General features: G+C 35.4%; 2 protein-coding genes across 5 annotated transcripts in view; one reads left to right on the top strand and one right to left on the bottom strand.

Annotated features, from left to right (window-relative positions):
• FAM13C (family with sequence similarity 13 member C) overlaps window positions 1-6,530 on the top strand; it is a 139,432-nt gene extending 132,902 nt beyond the window's left edge. For all 4 annotated transcript variants that reach the window (XM_014587272.1, XM_006147063.3, XM_006147062.1 and 1 more), the window contains 2 exons: window positions 661-762; window positions 6,274-6,530. In XM_014587272.1, the coding sequence (XP_014442758.1) occupies window positions 661-762; window positions 6,274-6,397 (226 nt within the window). In that variant the 3' untranslated portion in view covers window positions 6,398-6,530. The remainder of the gene's footprint in view (window positions 1-660; window positions 763-6,273) is intronic.
• A 1,133-nt stretch (window positions 6,531-7,663) lies between these two features.
• The window catches only part of PHYHIPL (phytanoyl-CoA 2-hydroxylase interacting protein like), a 64,029-nt gene continuing 44,923 nt past the window's right edge, over window positions 7,664-26,769 (bottom strand). The window contains exons 2-5 of the mRNA XM_006147060.2: window positions 23,723-23,919; window positions 20,529-20,703; window positions 15,685-15,802; window positions 7,664-8,925 (exon numbers count right to left, since the gene is read on the bottom strand). Of these exons, the coding sequence (XP_006147122.1) occupies window positions 8,391-8,925; window positions 15,685-15,802; window positions 20,529-20,703; window positions 23,723-23,919 (1,025 nt within the window). The 3' untranslated portion in view covers window positions 7,664-8,390. The remainder of the gene's footprint in view (window positions 8,926-15,684; window positions 15,803-20,528; window positions 20,704-23,722; window positions 23,920-26,769) is intronic.

Raw genomic sequence — 26,769 nt, 5'->3', positions numbered from 1 at the left:
GGGGGGGGGGGGGGGGGTTGTTTGGCTTTTTTTGAAATTAGTGGAATCATTTTTTTTTTTAAGAAACTGCTGATATATAACTTCAGAGAGTTTAGAGAGTCTCTGAAATCATATATAAGTTCTCAAGATTAAAATTCCCAAATTAGATGGCCTTTCTTTCCTGTATAATTATAGTAGGATGAAGTAAAACTGGCAATGTCACTAGTTTTCTTACAGGTCTGTTTCATTCCAAGTATTTTGTCATTTTTTCCCTCCTTAGATTAAGGGTAGGATTTTCTTTAAAATCTCTTCCTTTTGTATCACTTATATTCAGTCTACCAATAACTGATGAGTATTCCTTCAGATACCCCTTACCCATTCATGTTGTCATTACTCTTACCATTTCTTAGCATCGACTCAATCTGCTTACCCCATGTCTGCCTCTTTGCCTTTCCTATGACCTTTTTTCCATGAGGAAATTTTCTCTGATTATGTGCTATTCCATGGTCAAGCTCTATAGGTACCATACTTGCTCAAAAGACATTCTTTCATGATTTTATGATCAGGAAACTTTTCAATTTTAAAATCCTTTTTTTCGGCTGCACAGATAAGTCTGCTCACAGCAATCTCTCCGTTATGCCAGTGCTCATTAATTATCAATATATGTTTTACCTGATATAGGCCTGTACTTCTTGATCATCTCCGAGAAACTAGGGCTGACAAGAAGAGACTGCGGAAAGCCTTAAGAGAATTTGAAGAACAATTTTTTAAACAAACAGGAAGGTAAGTGTAGGCAATGAGATTTTTAAAAATAATATTTCTAAGATAACTGTTATTAAGAATGAACTGCAATTTTTTTTTTCTAGGAACAGCAGCTTCGTACAAGATGTAAATAATTTTCACACTCAGACTTGGGATTTGTCCAATGTAACATTCTGACTGCACAATTACTAGCAATGTTACAGTAGGCTATAGCTATTAAGTATGCATTAATTTTTAAAAAATAAAGGATGAATACTAAAAATCTCTAGCTTTATATAATAAATCTCATAACTATTTTTAAATGTATTTTAACAATTTATTTAAAAATAGCTTTCCAATCCTTTTAAGTTTTTATTAGTTTCTTAATTCCACAAGCTATTCTCTACTTTATTAAATAGTAATTCCGTCTTTGCTTAATTATCTCCTATAAACTTCAGAATTGGCCCCTAATTATTTTATTTCAGAATGTGGTCAAAAGCTCATAATCATACTTCCTTATCACTTAAGTAAATGTTTCAACTATATTCTATTCATCCTCTATTTTTCTGTGTTAACGTCAGCCTCATACACTCCATAGTTATCTCTAATTTTTGATGAGTTATCAATGAAATTGCATATATAATTAGCAGGTGTCTTTGTTCTACTTCTGGAGTAGACAAATTACTTAGCTAGGCTGAGCCGCAGTTTCCACTTTTATTAGCCAAAATATTTGGACTCCTGGGATACTTTGGGAAGCAATAGTTTTTAATGTGGTCCATCAGTCTTAATATGTAAAGGGTGTTACAGTTATCAAGTGGCAGTGATGTAAAAGACTCATGTTTCCTTTTGATTTTGAGCATAAACATTGGAGTCAGTGTTACATTGGCTGCTCATAATCCTCTCCATCAAGGTATTTGCCTTTCCAGAATTACTTTCAGTTCAGCAACCCGAGGGCTGCCCTGATGCTGAGAGGGACAACTTTCTAAACGCACTTTAAAACTTCCAAGCTTGGTCTACTAACTTACCTCTCAATACTTGACAGACTTTCTATTTCAGGTCATCAGTGCTATTTACCACGAATGGATCTGTTAAGTGAGAAACTTTTTGCATTCAGCAAATGCAGATGTGACCCACCTAGTTTTCTGTTTGGAATCTCTTTTCAGCCTTTCTGCTGATGTTAACTAATCTAGAAATGTCATATGTCTGCTAAATTTAGAATGTAAAATGATTTCTTGTTTGTTTCCCTTTTCTATACCTTTTTCTTAATATTCATTCAGATTTCTCTGCAAAAAATTCCTTAAAATAGTGACCTTTGGGAACCAGCAGTTAGCGTAATGGCTATGTCGCTGGACTCCCACGTAGTCGACTGCGGTTCGCGTCCCGGACCAGGTGGCTTAAAACTCACGCCGGGCGCGTGTGCGTGCGTGCCCAAGATCCCGAGAGGAGAATGGAGGAGAAGGGATTGTGGCATGACCATCCCCCCTGGGGGGTAATTTCTCACTTTCTGTCTCTCTGTCTCTGTCTGTCTGGCGAGCGCACGCACCATATAGCGAAAAAAACTCTCCAAAAAAAAAAAAGATACATTTAAATCTGCTTTTATGTATTTATAGGTATTTCAGTAATAAATTGAGATGGTGTATGAGTAATAACATGCCATTTAACTATGAGTACCCTAGATGCCAACTGATTATGTTCTGGGCAGTCGTACTCCCTGTTTGCCGAAGGAGCGAAGAGGCATTGACTATACTTGCAGGAAAGAAGGCATCCCAGTACCATCAAATTAAACCTAAGTGCTTTTGTTTCTCCTATCCTGTCAAGTGTTTGACTCACTTCTCCTTTGACAGTGGCAAAATAAGCAGGTTCCCGAAGAAGAACCCTTCTTTCATGAGCTTTCACTCTCTGGTCATCTCTTTCTTCTTTCCTCTAAAAAATTGCTGCTTCAGCAGTATTTATGACTTTCTATAATGTCTGCGTTACCAAAAACTCAAAATCCTGCAAGTTGATAAGCATGAAAAAAGATTAGTCATGGCTGCAGAGGCTTTTCTAGGAAAAAGATCAAACAAACTAAAGTAATTTAACCTCTGAGTAGGGGTTTGATTATATAATTAGACATACAAAGTACATACACATTTCTGTAATCTAGAAGGAGTGATATATATATTTGGGTTTGGAAGGAAAGATAGAGAACTAGCCTACTGTGCCTAACTGGCCTTTAGATAGCGTAGAAGGAGGTTCCATTCCCAGAGAGCTCTACATATGAGGTATTGAATGGTTCTTTGGGTTTTGTTTTGTTTTTTTAATAGACACTTCAGAATTGGGGGGAACCATTAGAAAGCACTTCAGCCCTCATGATTATGGCAGTTGAGAAGTCCCACAGCAGGGTGTCTGTAAGCTGGAGATTCTGAGATTCTGGTAAAGTGACCTGGTCCCTGATCTCTTCTTCTTTTATATTAAAGGAGTTTTGTGGGAATTTTTCATTCAGTAAAATACTTTGGAAGATGCTATTCCAAATGTAAATAGTTATTATATATGAGAAATGAGTTCATTACTTTACAATGTGTATTCCCTGAATAAATTTACATTTTTACCCATTTGGACCCAGTAGTCTACCATAAAGAGGGTAAGAACTTCCCAGTGTGTTAGTAGCCCTGCCAAGTGGATCTGCAGTGTTACTTAGTATCCCTTGTTCTGTGTAGAGTATTCTGTTGTACTACAGATACACCTAGAGTTGGTTATGAGATTGTGTGCCCTCTTGTGGTAATTATATTTCAACTAACTGTAAAGGTGATCTATTGCAACTAAAATCAGTTGAATAGATAGAAAAAATGAATCTTCATCTCATTTTCCTGTAACATTTTAATGGAAATGCCTAACCATCCTTAAGGTAAATTTACCATCCAAATGGGTTACTAAAAAGTTGAAAGCATTGGGACCAGCAGTTAGTGTAATGGCTATATCTCTGGACTCCCATGTAGTAGTCCAGTTTGAGTCCTGGACCCGGTGACTTAAACTCACCCTGAGTGCGTGTGCGTGCATGTCCAAGATCCCGAGAGGAGAATGGAGGAGAAGGGATTGCAGCGTGGACATCCCCTCTGGGGGGTGATTTCTCGCTTTCTATCTCTCTGTCTCTCTCTGTCTTTCTGGTGAGCACATGCGCCCAATCAGAAAAAAACTCTCGGGGGAAAAAAAAAAAGTTGAAGGCACTGTAAATATTCTTGGTAATATTTATTACAGAAAAGGCATGATAATCATAAAGATTTGATACTCTTATTAACAATTATAAAACCAGGAACTGTGTTAAGCTCTTCAGTATAATATAGATATATAATGGGAAAACTGCTTCAGTAAAGACTTCACAGAAATTTTCATTCTGGTCAAAGCATTCTTATTTATTAGCTAAAATGCAATATACAGGACTAGGATAAAATTATATAATGGATTTCTAGTGTTTACTTAGAATAATTAGATCTTCACCTAGATCTGTTTGCACAAATACAGTGATATTCAGATACCCAGTTGTGATAAGGTTGACCTACAACACCGAATGGAGGCAAAGGATTTATGCTTTAGATAACATTTAAGAGAAACCCTGGGGACCAGCAGTTAGCATAATGGCTATGTCGCTGGACTCCCACGTAGTCGACCACATTTCGAGTCCCGGACCTGGTGGCTTAAAATTCACGCCGGGGACGTGTGTATGTGTGCACAAGATCCCGAGAGGAGAATGGAGGAGAAGGGATTGCAGCGTGGACATCCCCTCTGGGGGGTGATTTCTCGCTTTCTATCTCTCTGTCTCTCTCTGTCTGGCGAGCACATGCACCCTATAGCAAAAACCTCTCAAAAAAAAAAAAAAAAAAGAGAAACCCTGTATATGGCTTTGTGTAGTGTTTCGAGTTCTGTACTAGAAATTGCAGGGTAGTGAATAGTAATACAACACTAACAGATAACTAAATTTTTAAAAGAGTATTTATAGATTTTTTCTCTCATCTATAAGAAATAGAAATATCTTTTTATCATTATTGGGAAAATAGAGACTATAGATAAAACATTAAATATCTCCTGTTTACCTAGTTTCAGTCTTAGTCATACTGGAGTTATAGTAATAGTAGAGAGAATTTGTTTTTATGTTCAGTTGTAATTGTAGAAAACATCTGTGTTGTCTTCCTCTTATATTTCCAAGTTATAGGTAGAAGTGTTTTAAAAATAATTGGCTATCTTGGGAACCAGCAGTTAGCGTAATGGCTATGTCGCCGGACTCCCACGTAGTCGACCGCAGTTCGCGTCCCGGACCCGGTGGCTTAAAACTCACGCCGGGCACGTGTGCGTGCGTGCCCAAGATCCCGAGAGGAGAATGGAGGAGGAGGGATTGCGGGGTGACCATCCCCCCTGGGTGGTGATTTCTCGCTTTCTGTCTCTATGTCTCTCTCTGTCTGTCTGGCGAGCGCACGCGCCCTATAGTGAAAACCTCTCAAAAAATATTAATAATAATTGGCTATCTTATTAACCAAGAAGACAAGAGCCTTCTAAAACCCTGTAGCACTTATTTCCCTTTAGAAAACATATCCTACAACATATTTTTGTGAGAAGGCAAATGGTTTTAACTCCAGGAATTAGCTATTATTCTTTAAAGTAAACAGCAAGTAGTTAGACTGCCTAGATATAAAAATCTATGTTATTCTATGTCTTTAGTAGAATTCACGTACAGAACAGAACCACTGCAATTTAAACTCTTAGAAATTAAGGAATAGCTCAGTGATTCTACTACACATTAGCAAAGATAGGTATTATAATTACAAGAAAACTTGGAAATGTTCCAAGTCTATAAGACAGCCACTGAGCATTTTTTCTTTGCATCATATTTTTATGAATTATTTGTGTAATCAAGTTCCTGTAGATTTCTCAGGTCGATGTGTTGTTGTTGTTTTTGCAGTAGGGTGCATACCTCACCAGAGACAGCAAGAGGGAAATCACCCCCTAGGGTGGATGACCACGCTGAAATCCCTTTTCCTCCATTCTTCTTTCAGGATTTTGGGCATGCACACACACATGCCTGGAGTGATTTTTAGGCTTTCAAGTCCAGAACTTGAACCACAGTCGATCATGTGGGAATCCAGAGCCTTAATCACCATGCCATCTGCTGGCTCCATGGTTGATGTTTTTAACAACTGTCACTTACCAGGGCTAACTCTTCTGTGTAGGTATGGGACTGTGGCAAGTAACAGGAGAATAATGGGTCAAGGAATGCCTTAGAGGTTGTGATTTTTGGGTTTAGCTTCATTTTTATCCTCACATCTTTTCATTTGCCCCATTATTATATGTCTATGTAATGGACCACGTATTTGCAAGATACTTAAGACACTTAAGTTCTCAAAGGGTACTATTATTTAGACACCTAATAACACATAGAAAGGGAGTGAATGAAGGTGAAAGGGATGATAAAAAAGACATGATGCAAAAGCCAAGTGGAAGCTTGTTACCCTGTACTTTTTCAGTGTGTGATATTTAATTATTTGATCTATTATGGACTAATGGACTATATTTTCTATTTTGCAGAAGTCCACAAAAAGAAGACAGAATACCAATGGCAGATGAATATTATGAATACAAGCACATTAAAGCCAAACTGAGACTATTAGAAGTCCTCATCAGCAAGCAAGATGTGGCTAAAACTATTTGAGAGTCATAAAATGTTTATGATCACCCTCACCCAAGATAAAGTCAAGTTTATTTTTCTCTGCTATTCTTGCTAAGTAGTTTTGACATACTGAAAATGGAAGCACTTTAGTGGTAGTATTAGCTGTTTTAGAGAAGGGATGGCAAGTGTAATTATATACAAGGGGCAGGGGATACACAACTAGCAACCATATAATTGGGAAAAAAAAATTAGCCTCTTTGATGCCAATGAGAAAAGTCATAGTCAGTATAACTATTTCAAGAAACACCTAATATTTTATTAAGTCTAAATAACACATAGCCAGGTCACTTGTTAGGGAAAATTTATTTAGTGTCCAAAGATTGTTTATGTTGATGTACGGAAAAGAGCATGATTTCAAAAACTCAGTAAGACAAGGAAAAGAAATTCTGCTTTTCATGTAGAGAGGAATACAGCTAGTAAAAAGTAATTTATTTGAAACTTCGAATAGATTTTTTAAGTGATAAAACATCTACTACCTTATCCCTTAAGTCTGCTAGGCTTTCAGCACTCTAAACTATACTAGAATGTGTCACTGCTAATTTTTTATTTCTTAATAAAAATAGCACATAATTTTATCTGTTATTTGAAATTTTACATTTCTGGTTACCAAAGTTCATTCTGACAGCATGTACTTTGTGAATTATCTTTGTCTGATAATTGACAGATGTTTATATTAAAATAAAATATTGTATTAAATTTTAAAATAGGTATTTTGGATAGATGTGTCTGCAGTATATAATTTAATGTGACCATAGTATTATTGCTAATCTTTTTGTTTACTATAACTAAGATTATATAACTATTTTTCCATTGGGAATATGCATTTTTCTTAATGTTCTAATATCTATACTTTGCAAAGTCAACTTTCTCATGAGCTGTAGTTATTCTATATTCTGTATAAAATTGAAAGTTTGGCAATGGTTTGCCTCCATAGAAAAGAAGCCAGAATATTTTATTTGCTTCAATTTTAGTGTATCTTCTCTAGTGTTCTTTTGTACTAGAACATCTGTTAATTATTTTTTGCTTTTGTAGAAATTAGTAAAAGGCTGACATTTTCTCTTATCCACTAACCATGTTTGTATTTCTGTTTTCTGTAATGTTTGAGCATGATGTTGAAGGAATTCACATTTTCATATAGTTTGGATGGGAAGAAAATTGGCTGTTTCAGAAGCAGGCTATTTCAGAGGCTTATTGTTTTCTCTGTATTTACCTGATAATTTTATAATTTGTATGAATCAGAATAATGTCCTTCATAAATTTGTTTAATTGAATTCATCTTCTTGTAACAGGACAGATACACAACTATTTGAGGTTTACAAATAACATCTTTGATAAGGGAAATGGTTTCGTGACATGTATACAATTGCTATTAAAATGTAACTCTATATATTCTATATGATTGTAAATATTTTATACAACAATACAAATAAAATATTTTTCTATTATATTTATTATGTTGAAACACAGTAGTTGTTTCCTGTTAGCTAATATAAATAACATAAATAACACTGTCAAACAACGAGTTGGAAGTGCTGACAATTCTAGGCTTCAAGATTTAACTCATGCTGCAATTACACCCTTTCATGCTGTTGGCATTATCCCAATATTTGTTCAGTAGATTAAAACGAATGCATATTTAAACACCATTTATAAGCCATTATTTTGTATTTTGCTAAAGCGGTCTATATAGTTGTTTTGTTATGTTTGGCATAAAGGAAAATAAAAACATTGCAGCATCTAGGCAATAAAGTGTCAGAGGAAAACTCAGGATATTGTATCATTGAAAGTAGTGGGAAGAGTAGGGAATAGGAAACACTAAAACGGCTCAGAATGAAATTTGAAAAGTGATAGTTTGCTTTTGGTGATAACGGCATGTGCATGCTTCAGTGGAAAACATCTGATGATGAAAATGGACAACAGAGGGTCAATGCTCCTAAGGGAAGAAAAGGGGGAATAAGAATAAGAAAAGTGGGCATTAACGTCCAACACTGATATTACAGGTTTTGCAGCTGGGATCTTTCTTTGCATTTGCAGTAGACAAACTCATGAGCTGATGACCAGTGATTTCTGCCACAGTGCCCAGAGAAAGATCCACGGGGTCAGTGTAAATGACTTCTATAATGACATCCTGGGCATGGTGGTAAACCAGTACCCCATCTTCTTCTGTACAGGTCAAAAATTTATTATCCTTGGAATTTAGTTGAGGAAGGCGCTGCTTACAAAATTCATCTCCTGGTGATCCCACAGGGGCAATAACAAGAATCACATAATGATAAGCAGTGTACATACAGTAGAAGTCCCCAAAGTATAAGTTAGTATTGGGGTTAAAAAGTTTTTCTGCTGCAATCTCAAACCTGTATCTTCCATAGGGTGAATCCTGGGGTGGCTTCCCAGTATTGAATTCAGTGCTGCAGCTGAAGAAGATGCCTTCTAATTTTCCACTAATAGGAGAGCCATGGCTACCACTGTTATCTTTGACAGAGGGCTGCATGGCATTCCCATGATGTTCTCTGCAAGAGAAAAGAAATGGACACTACTGACTACATAGTGGCAAACCCACTAATTTATAGATTTGAATAGCCCCCAAGTCAACCATTTACTGTTAAAGGCCTGAATGCCCATCCTACTATCAAATCAAGGGGAATGCTGCTTTTGATGTTACCTATTGATGGCTGCTGAATTCTAGCCTTAATCCTAAGGTAATCATGATCTACTATAAACCTTGAACTTTAACATAATAAATTTAATAATTAAATTTTCCTGGTCAGAAAAATCAAACTGGAATTAGAAATCTTAGGGGTGAAATCATCACATCCATTATATGCCTAGTGGGCATCAGAAGTGGCTTTCTGAAGAGAAAACTGGATCGAAAGTATCAAACATGTTGAATTTTTAAAAAATATTCTAGAATTTAGCCATAGAATAAAGGCTGTCCACTTACTCTACTACAGAAGTGTCTAGCTCATTTTGTCTTAGCTTTTAAACTCAGGCAGAGCTTTCTGCATTTTACCTCATCCCAGATCTATTCTCTACCTTTCTTGCCTTCCACTCTGCTCCAGAACTCTACCATCCAGGTTTTCTTTGTCCCATAGTCCCTTCCATTTCAGCTGTACCAATGGGAGGAACCAGCAGATCAAGGGTAGAGGAGGTAAAACCTTTGGTGTGTCTTCCTCCACTTCATGCTTCAGAGCCTGTAGTCCTGCCAGGGCTGGGTTCTTCTCTAAGTATATATCTCTGACTATTGCTCCTGCTGGGAGACTCCCTACTCCCTTCTATTCCCAAGAGTAGTAAAAGCTTTTAACTCGTAATAGTTCCTGGTTGCTTTAGTATCTCTTATTAGTTACTTTGATCCTGCTATACCTCTGTGAATGGCAGTTTTTAAATTTTTTCTAGAAATTCCTGAGTATACCTTCTTCTTTTTTCTTGCTGGGTCCCTAATTAACATGATTTGGGATGAATAGTTCAAGCTGCAACTTGGACAAAGGAAGAATCTCCCAGTCAATATGCTTCTTATAGAGTCCATGAGATGGGGTTATCAGGTGGTTTGGTGGGTAAGGCGCTGAATTCCCCATGGCAAACCATGGTTCAAATCCTATACCTGGCGGCTTGAAAATCATGCCAGGTGCATGTGCATGAGTGTCCAAAAGCTCAGGAGGAAAATGGAGGAGAAGGGACTGTGGTGTGGCTATTCTTCCTGCGGGGTGATTTCTCATTTTCCCTCTGTCTCTCTAGGAAGCACACATACTCTACGGCAAAAACTTTAAGAAACACTTAAAAAGAAAGAGAAAAACATGCAGATTCATGGCCCAACTGTAGTGGCACAGGTGGTGGGATGGTGTTGTGCAAGGCTGAAGCTGCACTGGAAAACAATGCTTTACTTCCCTGGCCAGCCTAAAACAGTCCAGGAGTGTTGTGTTGCTGCCATCCTAGCTAACTGGGTGGCTGGAGCAAGTGTATCACAGCACAGATTGCAGCAGTGAGGCTGTGTCAAAAATGCCTCTTCCCCCACCCCACTCCCTACTAATAAAAAAAAAAAAAAAAAAGCAGATTTAAGGAATGACCAAGAAATTGTCACAGATAGAAGAATAAGAAGACCGACAAATAAATACAGTGTGATAACCTAGATAGGACATTATGTTTTTATTTTATTGTCCTTTTTTCCTCCTTGTGCTCTAAGGTTCGTTCTTTTATTATATCCTTCCTGTTTTCGAAACTTCGTTTTGCCATCTTTCAGGTTGTGTTGCTGACACAACCTTTAGTTTTCCCTCTTCTGGGCATGTCTTGAATCTATTTTATTCTTCTTGAGGATATTTTCACTGGATATAAAATTCTGGTTGACAGTTCTTTAGCACTTGAAAATATCATGCCTAACCACCATAGTTTCTGATAATAATATCATTCTAATTGTTTTCTCTTACTCCTGGTAAAAATTTCTTACCCTTATTACATCCTCATCATGTAACAATACCTATTACAAATACGTTTTAAAATTATATTAATGTTATTTACTTATTTATTTTAATTTGACCACAGAGTGACACAGAGAGAAAGAGAGAAAGTAAGGAAGCAAGCTGTCAAGGCTGGGCCTCAAACCATGTGTCGGCCATATGGTTCTCCAGTGCCCTTAACTACCACGCCACCTGTAAATACCTTTATGACATATGTCCTATATGCATCTGTAAGTATAATTACATAAAATAATAGCAGCAAATATATAAACAAGAATTTAGAATAGGAAACTTATCCTACCTTTAGTAACAGAACCTCAACTTTTAGGATACCTGGTGCCAAAAGTATAGGAATTCCTACACATGTCTACCAATTTCAGTCAATTCCTAAAGATAAATTTTTCTGATATTGACAAGACTTTTAGGACACTAGGGTACCTAGTGAATATGAACAAAGGGTAAGAGTGAAATCAGTATTTTCTTTTGGGGCAGAGGGGCAATGTTGCCTTAGAAATTCATTCCTAGGGGAAGAACTCAAAATTAATTCATTCCTATGTATTAAGACAGATTTTATCTAGGACTTTTTCATAACTTGTAATTATTTGGCAATTTTATCAGGTAATTGAAAGGTTCCTTTATATTCAGGCAGTATGAATATTAAGATGACACTAAATGTATTCTAAAAAAGGAAATGTGTCCTATGTAAAGTTCATTACATAAAAAGAAAGTCAAAACCCACTGAAGTTCACGTCTACTATTTTTATAAACAAACTATTTTTAAAAGCAATGTTGAGGAACCAGCAGTTAGCGTAATGGCTATGTCGCTGAATTCCCATGTAGTCGACCACGGTTCAAGTCCTGGACCCGGTGGCTTAAACTCACGCTGGGTGCGTGTTCATGCGTGCGTACCAAAGATCCCAAGAGGAGAATGGAGGAGAAGGGATTTCAGTGTGGTTCTGGGGGATGATTTCTCGCTTTCTGTCTCTCTGACTCTCTCCTCTCTTTCTGGAGAGTACATGCATCCTATAGCAAAAACCTCCCCCCCCCCCAAAAAAAAAAAGCAATGTTGAAAAATTGCACCCAGCCTTGGCAAAAATACTTATTTATATGAACTGTTTCAAGATATAATAAATTTTATAACTGTTATTACGAAATATCTAACAAGGGTATAAATTTCCTTGTTAGCAAGCACATTTTTTTCTAGTAGCTTGGAATCAAATCATATAATAAATATTTTATCCATTTTCCAGACATTGTCTTTACCTCTTTTCTTTATAGATGCGTTTTCGTAAAAAACATTTTTAAAATATCTAAGGACCTGAAAGGAAGGTCAGTTCCCATTCACAGGACGAGAAAAATCATGGAGAAATACTGACCTCCAGTGGCCACCTAAAACAGACATTGGAAATAATTCCAGAAATCTAAACCTAGTAAGGAAACTATAATTACATATTCTGTTGATGTATTTCTTACAAAAACAAACAGTAATAGTGGAAATATTTCTGTTTCAAATTTTATGCTTAACAAATGGAGAACTCTACCTTTCTTGCTGAGTACATATGGTCTTTCACAATCAACAACCAACAAGCCCAGTAATTTACATTGTATTTATCAGTTTGTAGTCTCTAAATGTTCAAATATTTAAACAAAAGTCAACAATGCTTTCACCATCAAAATATATGATATTGTAAAGTACTTTATTTAAGGAATACAAATGCCTTAAAACATTTTTCTCTCTAGGATTCCCTTTGCACTTTCCACAGCTTCAAATTGATTTATATCTGGAACCATGTTAGTCACTTCAAAGAAACTAGAAGTAGGAAGAAGATAAATAAAAAAAACAAGATTCCTAATTTTTTTTTTCATATGTAGTCCTGTCAACTTTTTTTTTTTTTTTGGAGAGGTTTTTGCTATAGGGCTCATGTACTCTCCAGAAAGACAGAGAGAGACAGAGAGACAGAAAGTGAGAAATCACCCCCTGGGGGGGTGTCCACAGCACAATCCCTTCTCCTCCATTCTCCTCTCAGGATCTTGGGCACGCACACACACGCACCCAGCGTGAGTTTAAGCCACCAGGTCCAGGATTTGAACTGTGGTCGGCTACATGGGAGTCCAGCGACATAGCCATTACACTAACTGCTGGTCCCTGGTCCTGTCAACTTAAGAATCCTTTAGAGTTCAACATTTTAAAATGAGAAATTGTAAAAAGTGTGGGATAGAAGTTTAAGAACTAATACAGTACTTGTCATTTTAAAAAGCCTTAGTCTTGGGGCTAGCACGTGGCATGGTGCTTGAGGCAATGGACTTCCAGATAGCTGATTGTGGTTTCGCCCAAATCTGGCGGCTTACTTTCACTTTCTCACTCTCTCTCTTTCTCTCTGACTCTCTCTGGTGAACACAATTGCCCCATAGCAAATTTAAAAAATAATAATAAACAAACAATTAAAAAAGAAAGCCTTAGTCTCACTTTAAAACATACATCTACCCTCGGATATTTTCTTCTAAAAATACAAAAGTGTTGTAAATGTTAAAACTACCTGTTGGACAAGAAGAGTGGAACAGGAGGTATTTCACTCCCTGATCCCAAGATTTACTATAAAGCTGTGATCATCAAAACAGTATGGTATTGGCACAAAAACTGACATGTGGACCAGTGGGATAGAATAAAGACCCCAGAAATAAACCCCAAAGCATACAGTCAACTGATTTTTGACGCAGGATACCAGTTAATCCATCGGGAAAAGGAAAACCTCTTTAGAAAATGGTGCTGGAAAAACTGGGTATCCACCTGCAGAAAGATAAAACTGAATTCCCACCTTTCACCATTAACAAAAGCCAACTCAAAATGGATCAAAGATCTGAACGCAAGACCTCAAACTATAAAATTACTGATGGAAAAATGCTGGGGAAACTCTGGAAGATATTGGAGTAGGCAAAGACTTCTTAAATAAGACTCCCAAAGCACAGGCAATAATCCCTAAAATAGACAAGTGGGACTATATCAGACTAAGAAGTTTCTGCACAGCAAAGGACAAATGTGAGTAGACAACCCTCAGAATAGGAGAATAGTTTTGTAAAATATGCCTCAGATGGGACTGATAATCAGAATACATAGGGAACTCAAGTGCCTTCCTTACACACACAAAAAAATGATTAACCCAATTAAAAAATGAGAAAATGGGCTGAACAAAAATCTCTCTAAAGAAGACATATGAACAGCCAAAAAGCATCATAATGGAGATGCAGATAAAAACCACAATAGGATACCATAACCCCTGTCAGAATTGCAAAGATTAAAAATATAAAAAGTGGTAAGTGTTGGCAGGATGTGCTGAAAAGGAACTCTACTCTTTGTGGGAATGTAAATTGGTTCAACCACTGTGGATAACAATATGGAGGTTCCTCAAAGATGTACAAATAGAACTACCATTTGATCCAGTAATCCCACTTCTGGGTATCTACCCAAAGGACAGGAGAATGCTCAGTTGGAAAAGTGCTTGCACATCAAAGTTTACTGCAGCATTATTCACGATCACTAAGACATGGAACCAACCCAAATGTCCACAATCTGATGAATGGATTACAAAAGTGTAGCACATGTACTCTATGGAATACTACTCAGCCTTAAAAATTAAGACCCTGGCATTTGATAGAATGTGGTCACATATGGAGGATATATTGCTGAGTGAAGCAAGCCAGGATATGATAGAAAAATATTGTATGTATCCATTTAATATATATCAACTATCTGCACTTTATGGTAGAGATAGAAATATTGGAGGACATGAAAGCAGTGAGAACAGTTAGAGATGATGAAGACAGTGCGGAATGGGGCAGGAGAAGAGAAGAGTATGGAGAAGGATAGCAAGAGAACAAATAAGCATGACATTAGTGAACACAGATATGGTTTCTTACCTATTGATGATGATGTATATAGTATTCTCAACTGGACTGATCTGAGAAGTCTTTTTACAAGTAAAATGATAAATAGTGATTGAATGTTTAAAAAATAATTGGAATAAAATAATAATCAGGAAAAATAATGAAAAGCTATTGATGATGATGGGGATTTAATGTCTTTATATTGACTGATACGCATGGTATTCCTTCTGAAAAAAGAAATGTAATACACTGTAAAGTTATATGTGAATCAATGTAATATAACCATGATTATGATAATAAATAAATAAAATTCTAAATTCTTTAAAAACACACAAAACAAAAAAAACACCTGTTGGATAGAGTTCTTTTAACTTCTGAGCAACTACTTTCAGAGAAAACAAAGGCCTAGAAATACTAGTCAAATCACTAGAATTGAATAGGAAAGGAGATTGTCCTCATCAGTAATTAATTCAAGATAATGGGTAAAAGACTTCCATTTCAGTAGAAACCTACAAATCCCATCTGGTTCATCATATTTCATAAATAGTCACCATTTTATTATTTAATTTTCAATCTTAAAGGGATCCATAGAAAGAGGAGATACTTTAGTAGTACGAGGCAGACAGCACCAAGTTATTAAGGAGTGTGTACATGAAATGCTCATCAATTTAAATACTGATTTACCATCTTCTAGTTGAACAAATAGGAATTAATACTGCAGATGATTATGGAAAAAAAATATAAGTGAAGCGAGTAAAATCTCATGAACTGATTTTTTTTTTACTTTTTTTTTTTTCTGGGAAATAAACCTAGTATAATCAATTATTTTGAAAAGAAAGCTAGAAACACTATTTGACAGAACTAGAGACAAGGGAAACTTGAACTTAGAATTTGGAATTATATTAGGTAAAACAAATCTCTATGTTTTCTGACTCTTACCGAATATAGTCAAAATATTCTTTGTGCTGGTTACGATAAAAAACTGAAAATTTAAGCATACGTCCTGCAATCACTTCGGCCTTCTCCAATAGTTGTGTTAGATGAACTTTTGAGTAATCTGAAAATAATTAGGAAAAAGTTCATTATTAAAACTATAACACCAAAAGTACCAACTACATACTTAGTAAACCAGAGATTATTAAGTTTCACATTTTAGGAATTCAATTTAGTAAATAAAAAATAGCGTTTAAAAAAGAAAACATTTATTGTCTTTTTGAGGCACCTTTTTCTTTCTATAAAATATTTTTGTTATGATTTATGATTGTTTCTTAGAATACATCAGAATATTTTTCACTCTTTGAACTAGAGATCTTGAAACAAAAAGATGTTGCATAATTCTTTGTCACTCAAGTAATGTTCATCAGCACCAGACCGCTTTTCTTCAAGTAGGAGGTTGACAAAGTAGATTAAATATGACCATTTTACTGATGCAAAAATGTTGAGACTTATCAAAATTTAGTGATAATGCCTAATGTTGAAACTGCCAGTAATTAAACACTAGTTTTGTGGCTCCTAGTTGATGGTGTTTGGAAATACAAGACTCTTAAAAATCTATAGTATCTGTCAAAACAATCAGATGCTTTTTTTTTAACCAGTCTTTTTTTTTTTTTTTTAATTATTTATGGAGACCAGCAGATGGCATTAATGGTTACATTGCTGGACTCCCACATGGCTGACAACAGTTCAAGTCCTAGAACCAGCAGCTTGAAATTCACACCAGGTATGCGTGCATGTGTGCCCAAAATCCCGAGAGGAGAATAGAAGAGAAGGGGTTGCAGCATGGCCATCCCCCCCTTAAAGAGTGATTTCTCACTTTCTGTCTCTGTCTCTCTCTGTTGAGCACATGCACCCTAAAGCAAGAACTCTCTTAAAAAAAAAGAGGAAGAAGAAAATTATTTATGAATTGTTTTCACACTCCTGCATCAGGAACTAAGGAACAATGATGGCTTATAAAAATTAACAAGACTTTCCAAACAGAAGTAACCTAGCCAAACTGCTCATAGCAGCATAATTTGTTTACTTCACTGCTTTATGGTCTCAACAAACATTAATTTAGAGTATATAATGTACAACAGCACCATGCAAAACTAGATTAAAGTGAGCCAGCTGGTGGTGAGGTGGTTAAGGTGGCTGGATCCCACATATCTGATTGTAGTGTTTGAGTCCTGGACTCTGCAGTTTGAAAATCATGCTTAGTGTGTGTGCTTGTGTGCCAAAAATCTGGAGAAGAGAAATAAAGGAGAAGAAATTACAACATGACCTTCCCCCATGGGGGGGGGGTGCTTTCTCACTTTCTTTTTATCTCTCTCTGGATCTCTCCAGCAAGCACCCATGCCCTTCAGCATATTTAAAAAGAAAAGAAAAGAAAAAAATCTTCCCTTCAAAGCACTGACAGTCTAAGGGAAGAGATAAACATAGAGACAATAATGACTTATTGTGGTAAACATTGTCATTTTAAGATTGGGATAAGCACAGGGTTTTATCTCTGTTATACAGGCTAGAAGTAGATTAGCCCGTGACATTCTATCTTCAATACCTTGCACAGTGCCTAGCTCACAGTGTGGGCTCAATAAATGTTAGGTGAAGGAGAACCAGCAGTTGGCATAATAGTTATGTCACTGGGCTCCCACATATTCGACCGCGGTTCGCATCCCAGACCCGGTGGCTTAGAACTCACGCCAGGCGCGTGTGCCTGCATGCCCAAGTTCCCGAGAGGAGAATGGAGGAGAAGGGATTGCGGTGTGACCATCCCACCCTGGGGGGGGGGGGATTTCTTGCTTTCTCTCTGTCTCTCTCTGTCTGTCTGGCAAGCGCACGCACCCTATAGCGAATAAATCTCTCCAAAAAAAAAAAAAAAAGTTAGGTGAAGTAGATGTCCAGATTAAAAAACAATCTATATAAAACAGCTTTATTAAAATGTACAAAGACAAAGTTATTGATAAAAAAAATAAGTGAATCTCCAAATTATTCTGATAAACCCAAACAATAGCTTCAAGTAGCTTAGGTCCCTTTTAAATTTTACCTATGAAAATAAAAATGTAAAAGAATTTATAGAAAATATTGTGACACATGTAGAAGTTGGTACTTTTTAAATTATTTACCCAGTAACTTCCTCAGGAGAATCAGGGGATATAAGTAAACAAAGGAGCAATAAGGAAATCACTTAAATGAAAGTTAAGAACAGATAAAGCTTTCCTTCATAGACATAGAAATAAAGACCTGGACTTACATTGTTAAATTGATTCAGAATAGAGTGAATATATATATACACTACAGGATGTGGAGTGTGAGTGTGTGTGTGTGTGTGTGTGTGTGTGTGTATGTGTAAAGAGGGAGAGAGATTTCTGAACTGGAAATTCCAAAGGTATTTCTTAAATTAAAGAGGAAAAAATATTTGAAACCTTTTTGTATTCCAAATGGGATTTTAGCAGATAAATTATAGCTCCTATGAGTGGACAAATACTATTATATGGTTTGGTATAGTCCTATGGAACTGTTTGTATTAACACAATGTTAAAAGAGACTATGTCTACATAACTTACTTAAGTTAAATGTCCCTGATAGGGCACAATGAAAGTAAATGAAAAGAAATGCAGGAAAAAGAGCAAGCATAAGCTAGAGTCCAAATAATTTTAATTTGGGGAAAAAAAAGATGGACTACTCATTCCAATATGACACATCAAACATTAAGTAAAAGGTCAGCAGGAAGAATTCTTTACTCAGTGTTAATGTAATATGAACATTTCTAGCTATTTCATTTTTGATTATTTAACTATGATTAATACCTTATTCAGGTATTCATAAATGCATTGTTTTCACATTTAATATTTCTGACATGTTTGTAACAATAAATAATTTTAAAATACTGCTTCACAGCTTAATTAATAGTATTTTTGCTTAATGATAAATAAAATAATGGACTTCATAATCTACAATATCTTAGACATAAAGAAATATAGTATATTGGGATCAGAAGATGGTGTAGCTGTTATGTCACAGGACTCCCACATAGTCAACTGTAGTTCAAGTCCTGCATCTAGCAGCTTAAAACTCATACTGGGCACATGTGTGTGCATGTCCAAAATCCTGAGAGGAGAACAGAGGAGAGAATTTGCAGCATGGCCATTCCCCTTGGTGGTGGTGGGGGGGGTGTGATTTCTCACATTCTCTCTCTCTCTCTGTCTCTCCAGCTAGTGGATGCACCCTGTAGCAAAAATCTCTCTTAAAAAAATATAGTACTATAGATATACTATTTTTCCCTTGCTCTCTCAAATGATGAAATCAATCAAAGATGTTGTAAATCCTAAGAAACTTTCTCACAGAATAAACAAAATGGGTTGCAGATAAAATCAAAATTCTCTAAAATTAAAATTTTATCCATTTAAAATATCTGTGGAATTAAAATGAGATTGAGATTAATAAACAAAAGCAGATACTAAGATAGAATAGTAGCTAAGTAAGCGCTGATCTAAAATAACACAAGTGTGAGCCTGTGGTATGGAAAAAAGCCAATTTATCTGAAAAATGCCTCAGCTTGGGAAAGTTGCTAAGCAACCTGTAATAGGTGCGATGAATTGTTTCTTTAAGACTTTTTCCTACAAGCTCCCTTATATTGATACAGTCTTGTCCTACAATTTTTTTTTAATAACAAACAGCTATCTAGACAAAGAAGAGGAAACAAAGTCTCATTCTAAGAGACAAAAGGGGAGAATGATAGAAGTACTCAGAAATATCCTTGTATTCCCTTCAAAACCTAAGTGTTTGCTCAACAAATGACTGTTTTTTGAGTGAATGAATAAAGAGACAAATTAACGAGATAAATGATAATATTTCCAATGGAAATATTGGAATATTCCAATAGACTATTAAAATACAGTTTGAGATGAGAAAGAACTGCCACTTGTTATCAAATCTCCCAATGCCAAATGACTATAGGCATTTCTCAATGAAACACACATACACACAAATATGAACACTAGTTTAAAGATAGTTTTTCCTAAGCTCTTCTAGCATTCAAGTGAAAAATCCAGTAACATTTCTGCCAGGAACACCAATAGAGATTTGCTTCCATTACCCTACTTGGAGAAGGATGTCCCTGGTTCCTTCTTTCGATATCTATAAAAATGAAAGAAGAAAAAGGGTCTTCTCTCTTGACTTTATCTGAAATTATTGCAAAAGAAAAAATAGAAAAAATAAGAAATAATGGGGTCAACAGATGGCATAGTAGTTAAGGTGCTGGATTTCCACATGGCTGACTCTGGTTCAAGCCCCAGACATGGCAAGCATGAAAATTACAATGGGTGTGTGTGCGTGCATGCCCAAAATCCCAAGAGGAGAAGGAATTGCAGCATAACCATCAGCCCTGGGGGTGATTTCTCACTTTCCCTCTCACTGTCTCTCTCCAGTGAACAAACATGCCCTATGGCAAAACAAAACAAAACAAAAAACTTAAAAAATTTTTAAAAATTAAGCTCAAATGTCTTCAGTATATTTTCAAACTGTATCATTTCTTTATCTGCAAAAATTTCACTTTGAAAAGTATCAAACTATTTATGCAGCAAAGCAATGGTTTATGCCACTACCCATGTTTCGCTAACCTAGGAACTAGGCTCTCTCCAATCAATACAACATGGTTTGTTCTGTTACATATTGCTACTAACAATGTAAAATGACCAATGCGATATCACTTTATAAGTAGAAAGAAAAATTTTATTTTCCTGTAATTAGCTTTCCAGAAACAATTAAATAAGGTTTCTTTTTATATCGGTATCTAGTTCTCCTACCTGCTGTGCAGAATTCTATAATTTCACTCCATTCAGACACAACATAATCACCATCAACTTGTTTTGAAGCAGTCTGCACTGCTACTGTATATTCAGTTCTTGGGCTCAAAAACCAGTGTCCACGAACAGTCATGGGCAAAGGAACAGCTTTTGCCACCAATTTTGTTGGAACATCCTAGGAAGAAAAGAAAGAAAGGAAGGAAGGAAGAGAAGAATGGGGGGAAGAAGGAGGGAAATTAGTTTAGCAGTATAACTGCATCGATTATAAACAATGGAGAGAAACTTACTACATTTCTGGTTGACAACAGAATATTCCTGTTTAGAGATATTTAACAATTATTATATTGTTATATTTAAATATATATTATTATATTTAACAATGATTATATTTAATAGCTGTTATATTTAAATATCTTATTCTCCATATGCAAAAACTAAAACTCAACATCAAGAGACATGCTCAAAGTCATACAGTTAGTTAAGAACATAAATGTATTTAGATTCCAGTTTTTTGATGCTTAGTGTTCTTATCTATATGCTAATATGCCCCTCAAAATATAACATATTCACACTAAATGACAAAACTTAAAAAAATGAGACATAAAAGAGATAAAATTCAATATATTTAACATTAAAAACATGACATTTGCAGAATGGAGAAGAGGGGCTTGCTGTGTGGCCATTGTACCTGGGGGGTGATTTCTCATTGTCTCTCTTTGTCTCCAGGGAGACCACATGTCCTATGGCAAAAAACTAAAATATAAGAAAGAAAAAATACATATTTGTTTATGCTATCAAAAGTTTTACCAGAGTAGCCCATTACTACATATTTTATTTGTGAAAAGTGACAATAATTTTTAAAATAAATGAATCTATTTTACAAACAAATGAGGTAACACCTACTTCACTTTTATCTAAGTATGAGGTCTATGTATCAAGAAAAGTTTAGGAAAAAAAAAGAAAAAAATAGGCATTTCTAAACAGTGATTAATGAGATAATTAAAACTACTAGTTGATTAGTCACCTTTCCAAGGATATGGTATTCTAAATGTGGAGTGGAGAAAGCGGATCAAATCTTGAACTATTCATCACTTAATGTTAAATACTTCAAAGTTGCTTCAGGAAGGCGAGTGTCAGAGAAGACCATATTAGTCACCAGAAGAAATAATCAGAATTGAAACTTGAGAAAGATAATGACAGATCAATCTTGCTCTCTCTTTTATACTTATGAGTACTAAGTATAATCCTCACTTATCTTTAGTATGCTTAACTGCACATCTAGTAAAAAGCAAAACTTTCAGAAAAGAAAGTTCTTCAAAAATATTTCCCAAATTAAAATTTAGTGTTGCTATTTAGGCCCAGGCCCTGTAGCACAGTGGCTAAGCTCAGTGCATAGGAGTCAATCCATATTATGCCTGATGGCTGTTAGAATCTCTAGCTCCAGTGTGCATGTATACTCAAAATCCTGAAAGGATGCAGAAATGGAGGAAAACAGATCGTGGTATGACCACATCCCATTGGGGGCTGCTTTCTCTATGACAAGACCATGTACCTTCTGGTGGAAAAGAAAAGAAAAAAGTTTTAAAAAGGCCAGTTTTTCATCACCAGTGAAAATACTAAAACATAAGAAGGAATATTTAAATCAGATGACTGTTATCCTCTTTTATAGCTACTCCTGGAGGAAGATTTGTTTCAGAAAAGATAAATGGCTATTTAGATGGGTATTCAGGTAGGCGAACATTTCAGAGAAATTTATGTATGTAAATATCTAAAAGTTAAACATTTCAATTCACAAAACAAAACAAAACAAAAGGCAAAAAATTTTTGTTCTCAAAACCAAAAAAAACATGGGAACCAGCAGTTAGCATAATGGCTATGTAGCTGGACTCCCACATAGTCGACTGCGCTTCGCGTCCTGGACCCGGTAGCTTAGAACTCACGCTGGGCGCGTGTGCGTGTGTGCCCAAGATCCCCAGAGGAGAATGGAGGAGAAGGGATTGCGGCATGACCATCCCCCCTGGGGGGTGATTTCTCGCTTTCTGTCTCTATGTCTCTCTCTGTCTGTCAGGCCAGCGCATGCGTCCTATAGCAAAAACCTCTCAAAAAAAAAAAAAAAAAAAAAAAAAACAAATAAAAACAAAAACAAACAAAAAAACCCCATGAAAATAAAAATTTTCCCCTATAGCAAAAAAAAACCTCTCCAAAAAAAAAATTTTTTTTTTCAGCCCTCAAATGTTTGAAGAAACGCTTCGAAGTTTATACGCTGCATCAGAATCCACTTTAGGTAGCTACTATAGGAGAAAATGTATGCTTTACTAGAAAACAATGCACTGCCTATAGCACACTCTTCCACCTGTCTGCTTCTGATTCCTTGGATGCTACATTTTACAGCTCTTTAATGTGTAGAAACGGATAATAATTCAGTTATTCTTGTCTAAATACACACAAATAGATTGTCTATTGGAAAAGTATCCCTCCCTCCAAACCTGTTTTGCCTCTATTTGTATATTCATTTCAACATATTTAATATACGAATGAGTCTTTGGATTATCCTTGGAATTGGTATAACGCTGTAGCAATTTTTTCATTAGTTAGCTAAATAAAATCTTCAACACATGTTTATTTTTATGTCTGTATGATAGCTATAATTCTACTTTTTTTTTTTTTAATCTTTTAACAGTAAGCATGATGGTGGGACCAGCAGTTGGTGTAATGGCTATGTTGCTGGACTCTCATGTAGTTGACCGTGGTTTGAATCCCGGACCCAGTGGCTTAAATTCACACCAGGCTAATGTACTTGCATGCCCAAGATCCGAAGAGGAGAATGGAGGAAAAGAGACTGTGGGGGAGAAGGGATTGTGGTGTAGCCATCCCCTCTGGTGGGTGATTTCTTGTTTTCCGTCTCTCTGTCTCTCTCTGTTATTTCTGGCAAGCACAGGCACCCTATAGCAAAAACCTCTCCAAAAAAAAAAAAAATCAACCAACCAAACAAACAAAAATATAGTAAGCATGGTGTTTCATTTTCTTCCAAAACTTCTTAGATAGATAAGGTTTTTAAATCACATATAATATTTATTCTTCCCAAAGTCAAATATATCATAGAAGTCATTAATAGAACATTATTCTTCCCTTAAAAATGTCTCATTAGAAAGTTTTAAAGATAACTATAAATATAAGTATTTTTAGATTTTTACCTTATGTTTAAATTTATTGGAGTTCTTGTTTTCTTTCTTGTTAAGGTCAATGAAATAGTGTGTAATACGGTCCTTTGATTTTGAATCCATTTCCCATGAAATCTTGAACGAGTCACATGTAATATTGCTTATTTTGATATTATGTGGTACAGGAAGTTCTTCCATCTCTGCTATGCCACTGTCTTGTGATTTGTTCCCTGCAAGAAAATAATGCATACAAAATTAGTTTCCAATCAATGGATTTTTCCAGATTGCAAAGTCTTTAGCTGTGTACATTTTCTGAACTCAACTGTGTAATTGGTAAATCTGGGATTTTATTTTGTATGTGAAGTTAAGTGTTGATGATAATAAAGGATGTTTCTCAGTTCATATTATCAATAGAAAGCAGAGGGGACTTAATCCTTACCAATTCTACATTTTAGATTTACCTTTCCAATTTCTACTTTTCACACAATGAAAACAATAACACTGATGTTCCATCTTTCTAATCTATGAACCATTAATTTTACATGGTTAGCGCCTCCCTGAAAAGTCCCAAAGACCATTTTTCCTACATGACTAACAACTATTCTCTAATATAGTGTTATATGTTAGATGCCATCATAGATATACTGCTAATGAAAGGATAAGTCAAATCAAAAAGAAACATTTCTTTTTTTTTTGGAGAGGATTTTGCTATAGGGTGCGTGTGTTAGCCAGACAGACAGAGAGAGACAGAGAGACAGAAAGCGAGAAATCACCCCCCAGGGGGGATGGTCATGCTGCAATCCCTTCTCCTTTATTCTCCTCTCGGGATCTTGGGCATGCATGCACACTCGCCTGGTGTGAGTTTTAAGCCACCGGGTCCAGGACTTGAACTACAGTCGACTACATGGGAGTGCAGCGACATAGCCATTACACTAACTGCTGGTCCCCCAAAAAGAAACATTTCTTTAAAAGCCTATGAGGTAGCATTTAAAATCTATAAAAACTGTCCTCTTCCATTTTGAAAAAATTATATATAGAAAGAACATAAATAGTTATCTACACATACAAAGGGTTCACTAAAAATGTGTATTATGAAAAAAGCTATTGCACAGATTTCAAAATTTTTGCACCAAAATAAATTTAATTAATTCATTTTCCAGCAAATGTTTAAAGTCCCCAGATACAAATAATATTGAAGATTGTTCACATACAAGCTACTATGTTCAAGGTCTATTCTAGGAATCTTTTCCCTTAGTATTTTGAGAAATTAATTTTTTGTGTTATAAGAATAAAGCAAAAACAAAAAAGATGATTGTCATTTTGATTGACACCAACAAAATCTTGAAGAATTCATGTGACACATGGTTACTAAGGACTCTGAAGAGGAACCTGACAGTGATGGAAAACTAATTTCAAAATAATTTAAGTTCTTTACCTTCATTTCTTGAGTAATACTTTCTAAAATCCTTTTTTTCCTATGCAATTCTCTCATACCCCAGTACTCCACATTCCACCTCCATAAAAATCTCAGAAACTTTTCTCCCTAACCCTTCACTTTCCTCCTAATCTAATCTCACAGTATTCCCAAAGTGCTTCTGGCCCTACACGTTTCAGAGTCAAGGGAAGAGAAGAAATAAAGTGGAATCCATTTAATGTCCTTGTGAAAGATGAAAGCAATCCACCCAAACACTAGTAATTTTTATTCTATTATTTATTTACTTGTAATTGTCCAGAGGGAAAGCATGCTCTTTCCAGAGAGATAGGGAAAAAAAGAAATATCCCCACAGGCCATGGTCATAGTGAAGTCTCTTCTTTCCATTTCTCCATTTTGTTAAAATTTGGGGCACATATGTACACACACTCAGCATGTTTTTCAAGATGCTAGGGCTGAGATTCAAACTGCAGTCTGCTGTGTGAGATTCAGCTACCTTAATTGCTAAGCTACAGACGCTGGCTCTTTTTTTCTATTTTAAAAAGCTCATATTTCAACCTATTGTTCTGATTTCAGTTATATTTAAAATATCAGTCATACAATGAAAAACTTCCTGGACTACAGTAGTAGAAATTTCTGTAGAACTCATCTGCATTATAACTGTGTCCATATAATTTCACAACCGAGTAAGAAACATAATTAAAATTTTTATTAGGGTCACATAGAGAAAAATAGAACTATTTCGCATTTGATGCAACATAATGAAAATATAAGTGATATCACAATTTAAGATATTAACTGTATCTTACCATTTAGACTTCCACTATTGTTATCTTATTCAGCCTTAAAGTCACAAATAATTATTTCATGCATTATGTTTTACACATTTTTGTCTTTTGTTGAAAATTGAGAAAAAATTGTTACCTTTATTAAAATGTAGAAACCTTCATTCAAATCCTATTTTTCCCACTGAGACAAATATAATACTCAAAATACAAAGAATTTCCTTTATCAGTGATCTTCATTTCAAGCTACTCATCATAGTCTCAGTTATTAACAAAACTATTAGATTAACCTCTGCCTAGATTTCTTACTTGGATAAAGCAAACAAATAATTTAATTTAAATAAATACTATGAGTTTACATGTAACTTTCTGTCATTTCTTGTCTCTTATAGTGATGATGACAGAAAACAATCTGTCTATAAAAATAGATGAAACACCAGTGATTCACATGACGCTAATATTCAGTAACTAGCCAGTACTAATCCTAGTTCTGTCAATCAAATGTTGGTTCAAATGTTGCTTTCCTTAATAAGACTTTATATTCAGGGTAGTTCCAGCACATTTTTCTTCATGCCAAGGAAGCCTACCATTCATGGCTATAATGCTAATTGGTAATAATGAAGGCAATACAAATGAATGGCTTCATACACTTTTGTCTATTGAAAATTTGAAAGTTGCTTTTGAGAACAAACATTTCCAAGCAGTTTCTAATAACAGCAATTACTGAAATGAAAGTAGAAAACACTGCCAGGTTATACTAAATACATATATATTATATATCTATATATTATATATATGTTATATATATTATATATATAAATGACAGTCTGTGCAGTGAAGGGAGAGTTTTATTAAAAGTAAAA

Source organism: Tupaia chinensis, unplaced genomic scaffold (genome assembly GCF_000334495.1).
Source record: "Tupaia chinensis unplaced genomic scaffold, TupChi_1.0 Scaffold000199_1, whole genome shotgun sequence".
NCBI lineage: Eukaryota > Metazoa > Chordata > Mammalia > Scandentia > Tupaiidae > Tupaia > Tupaia belangeri.
Note: the sequence above shows the minus strand (reverse complement) of the source record. Positions and strands in the feature narration are given on the sequence as shown.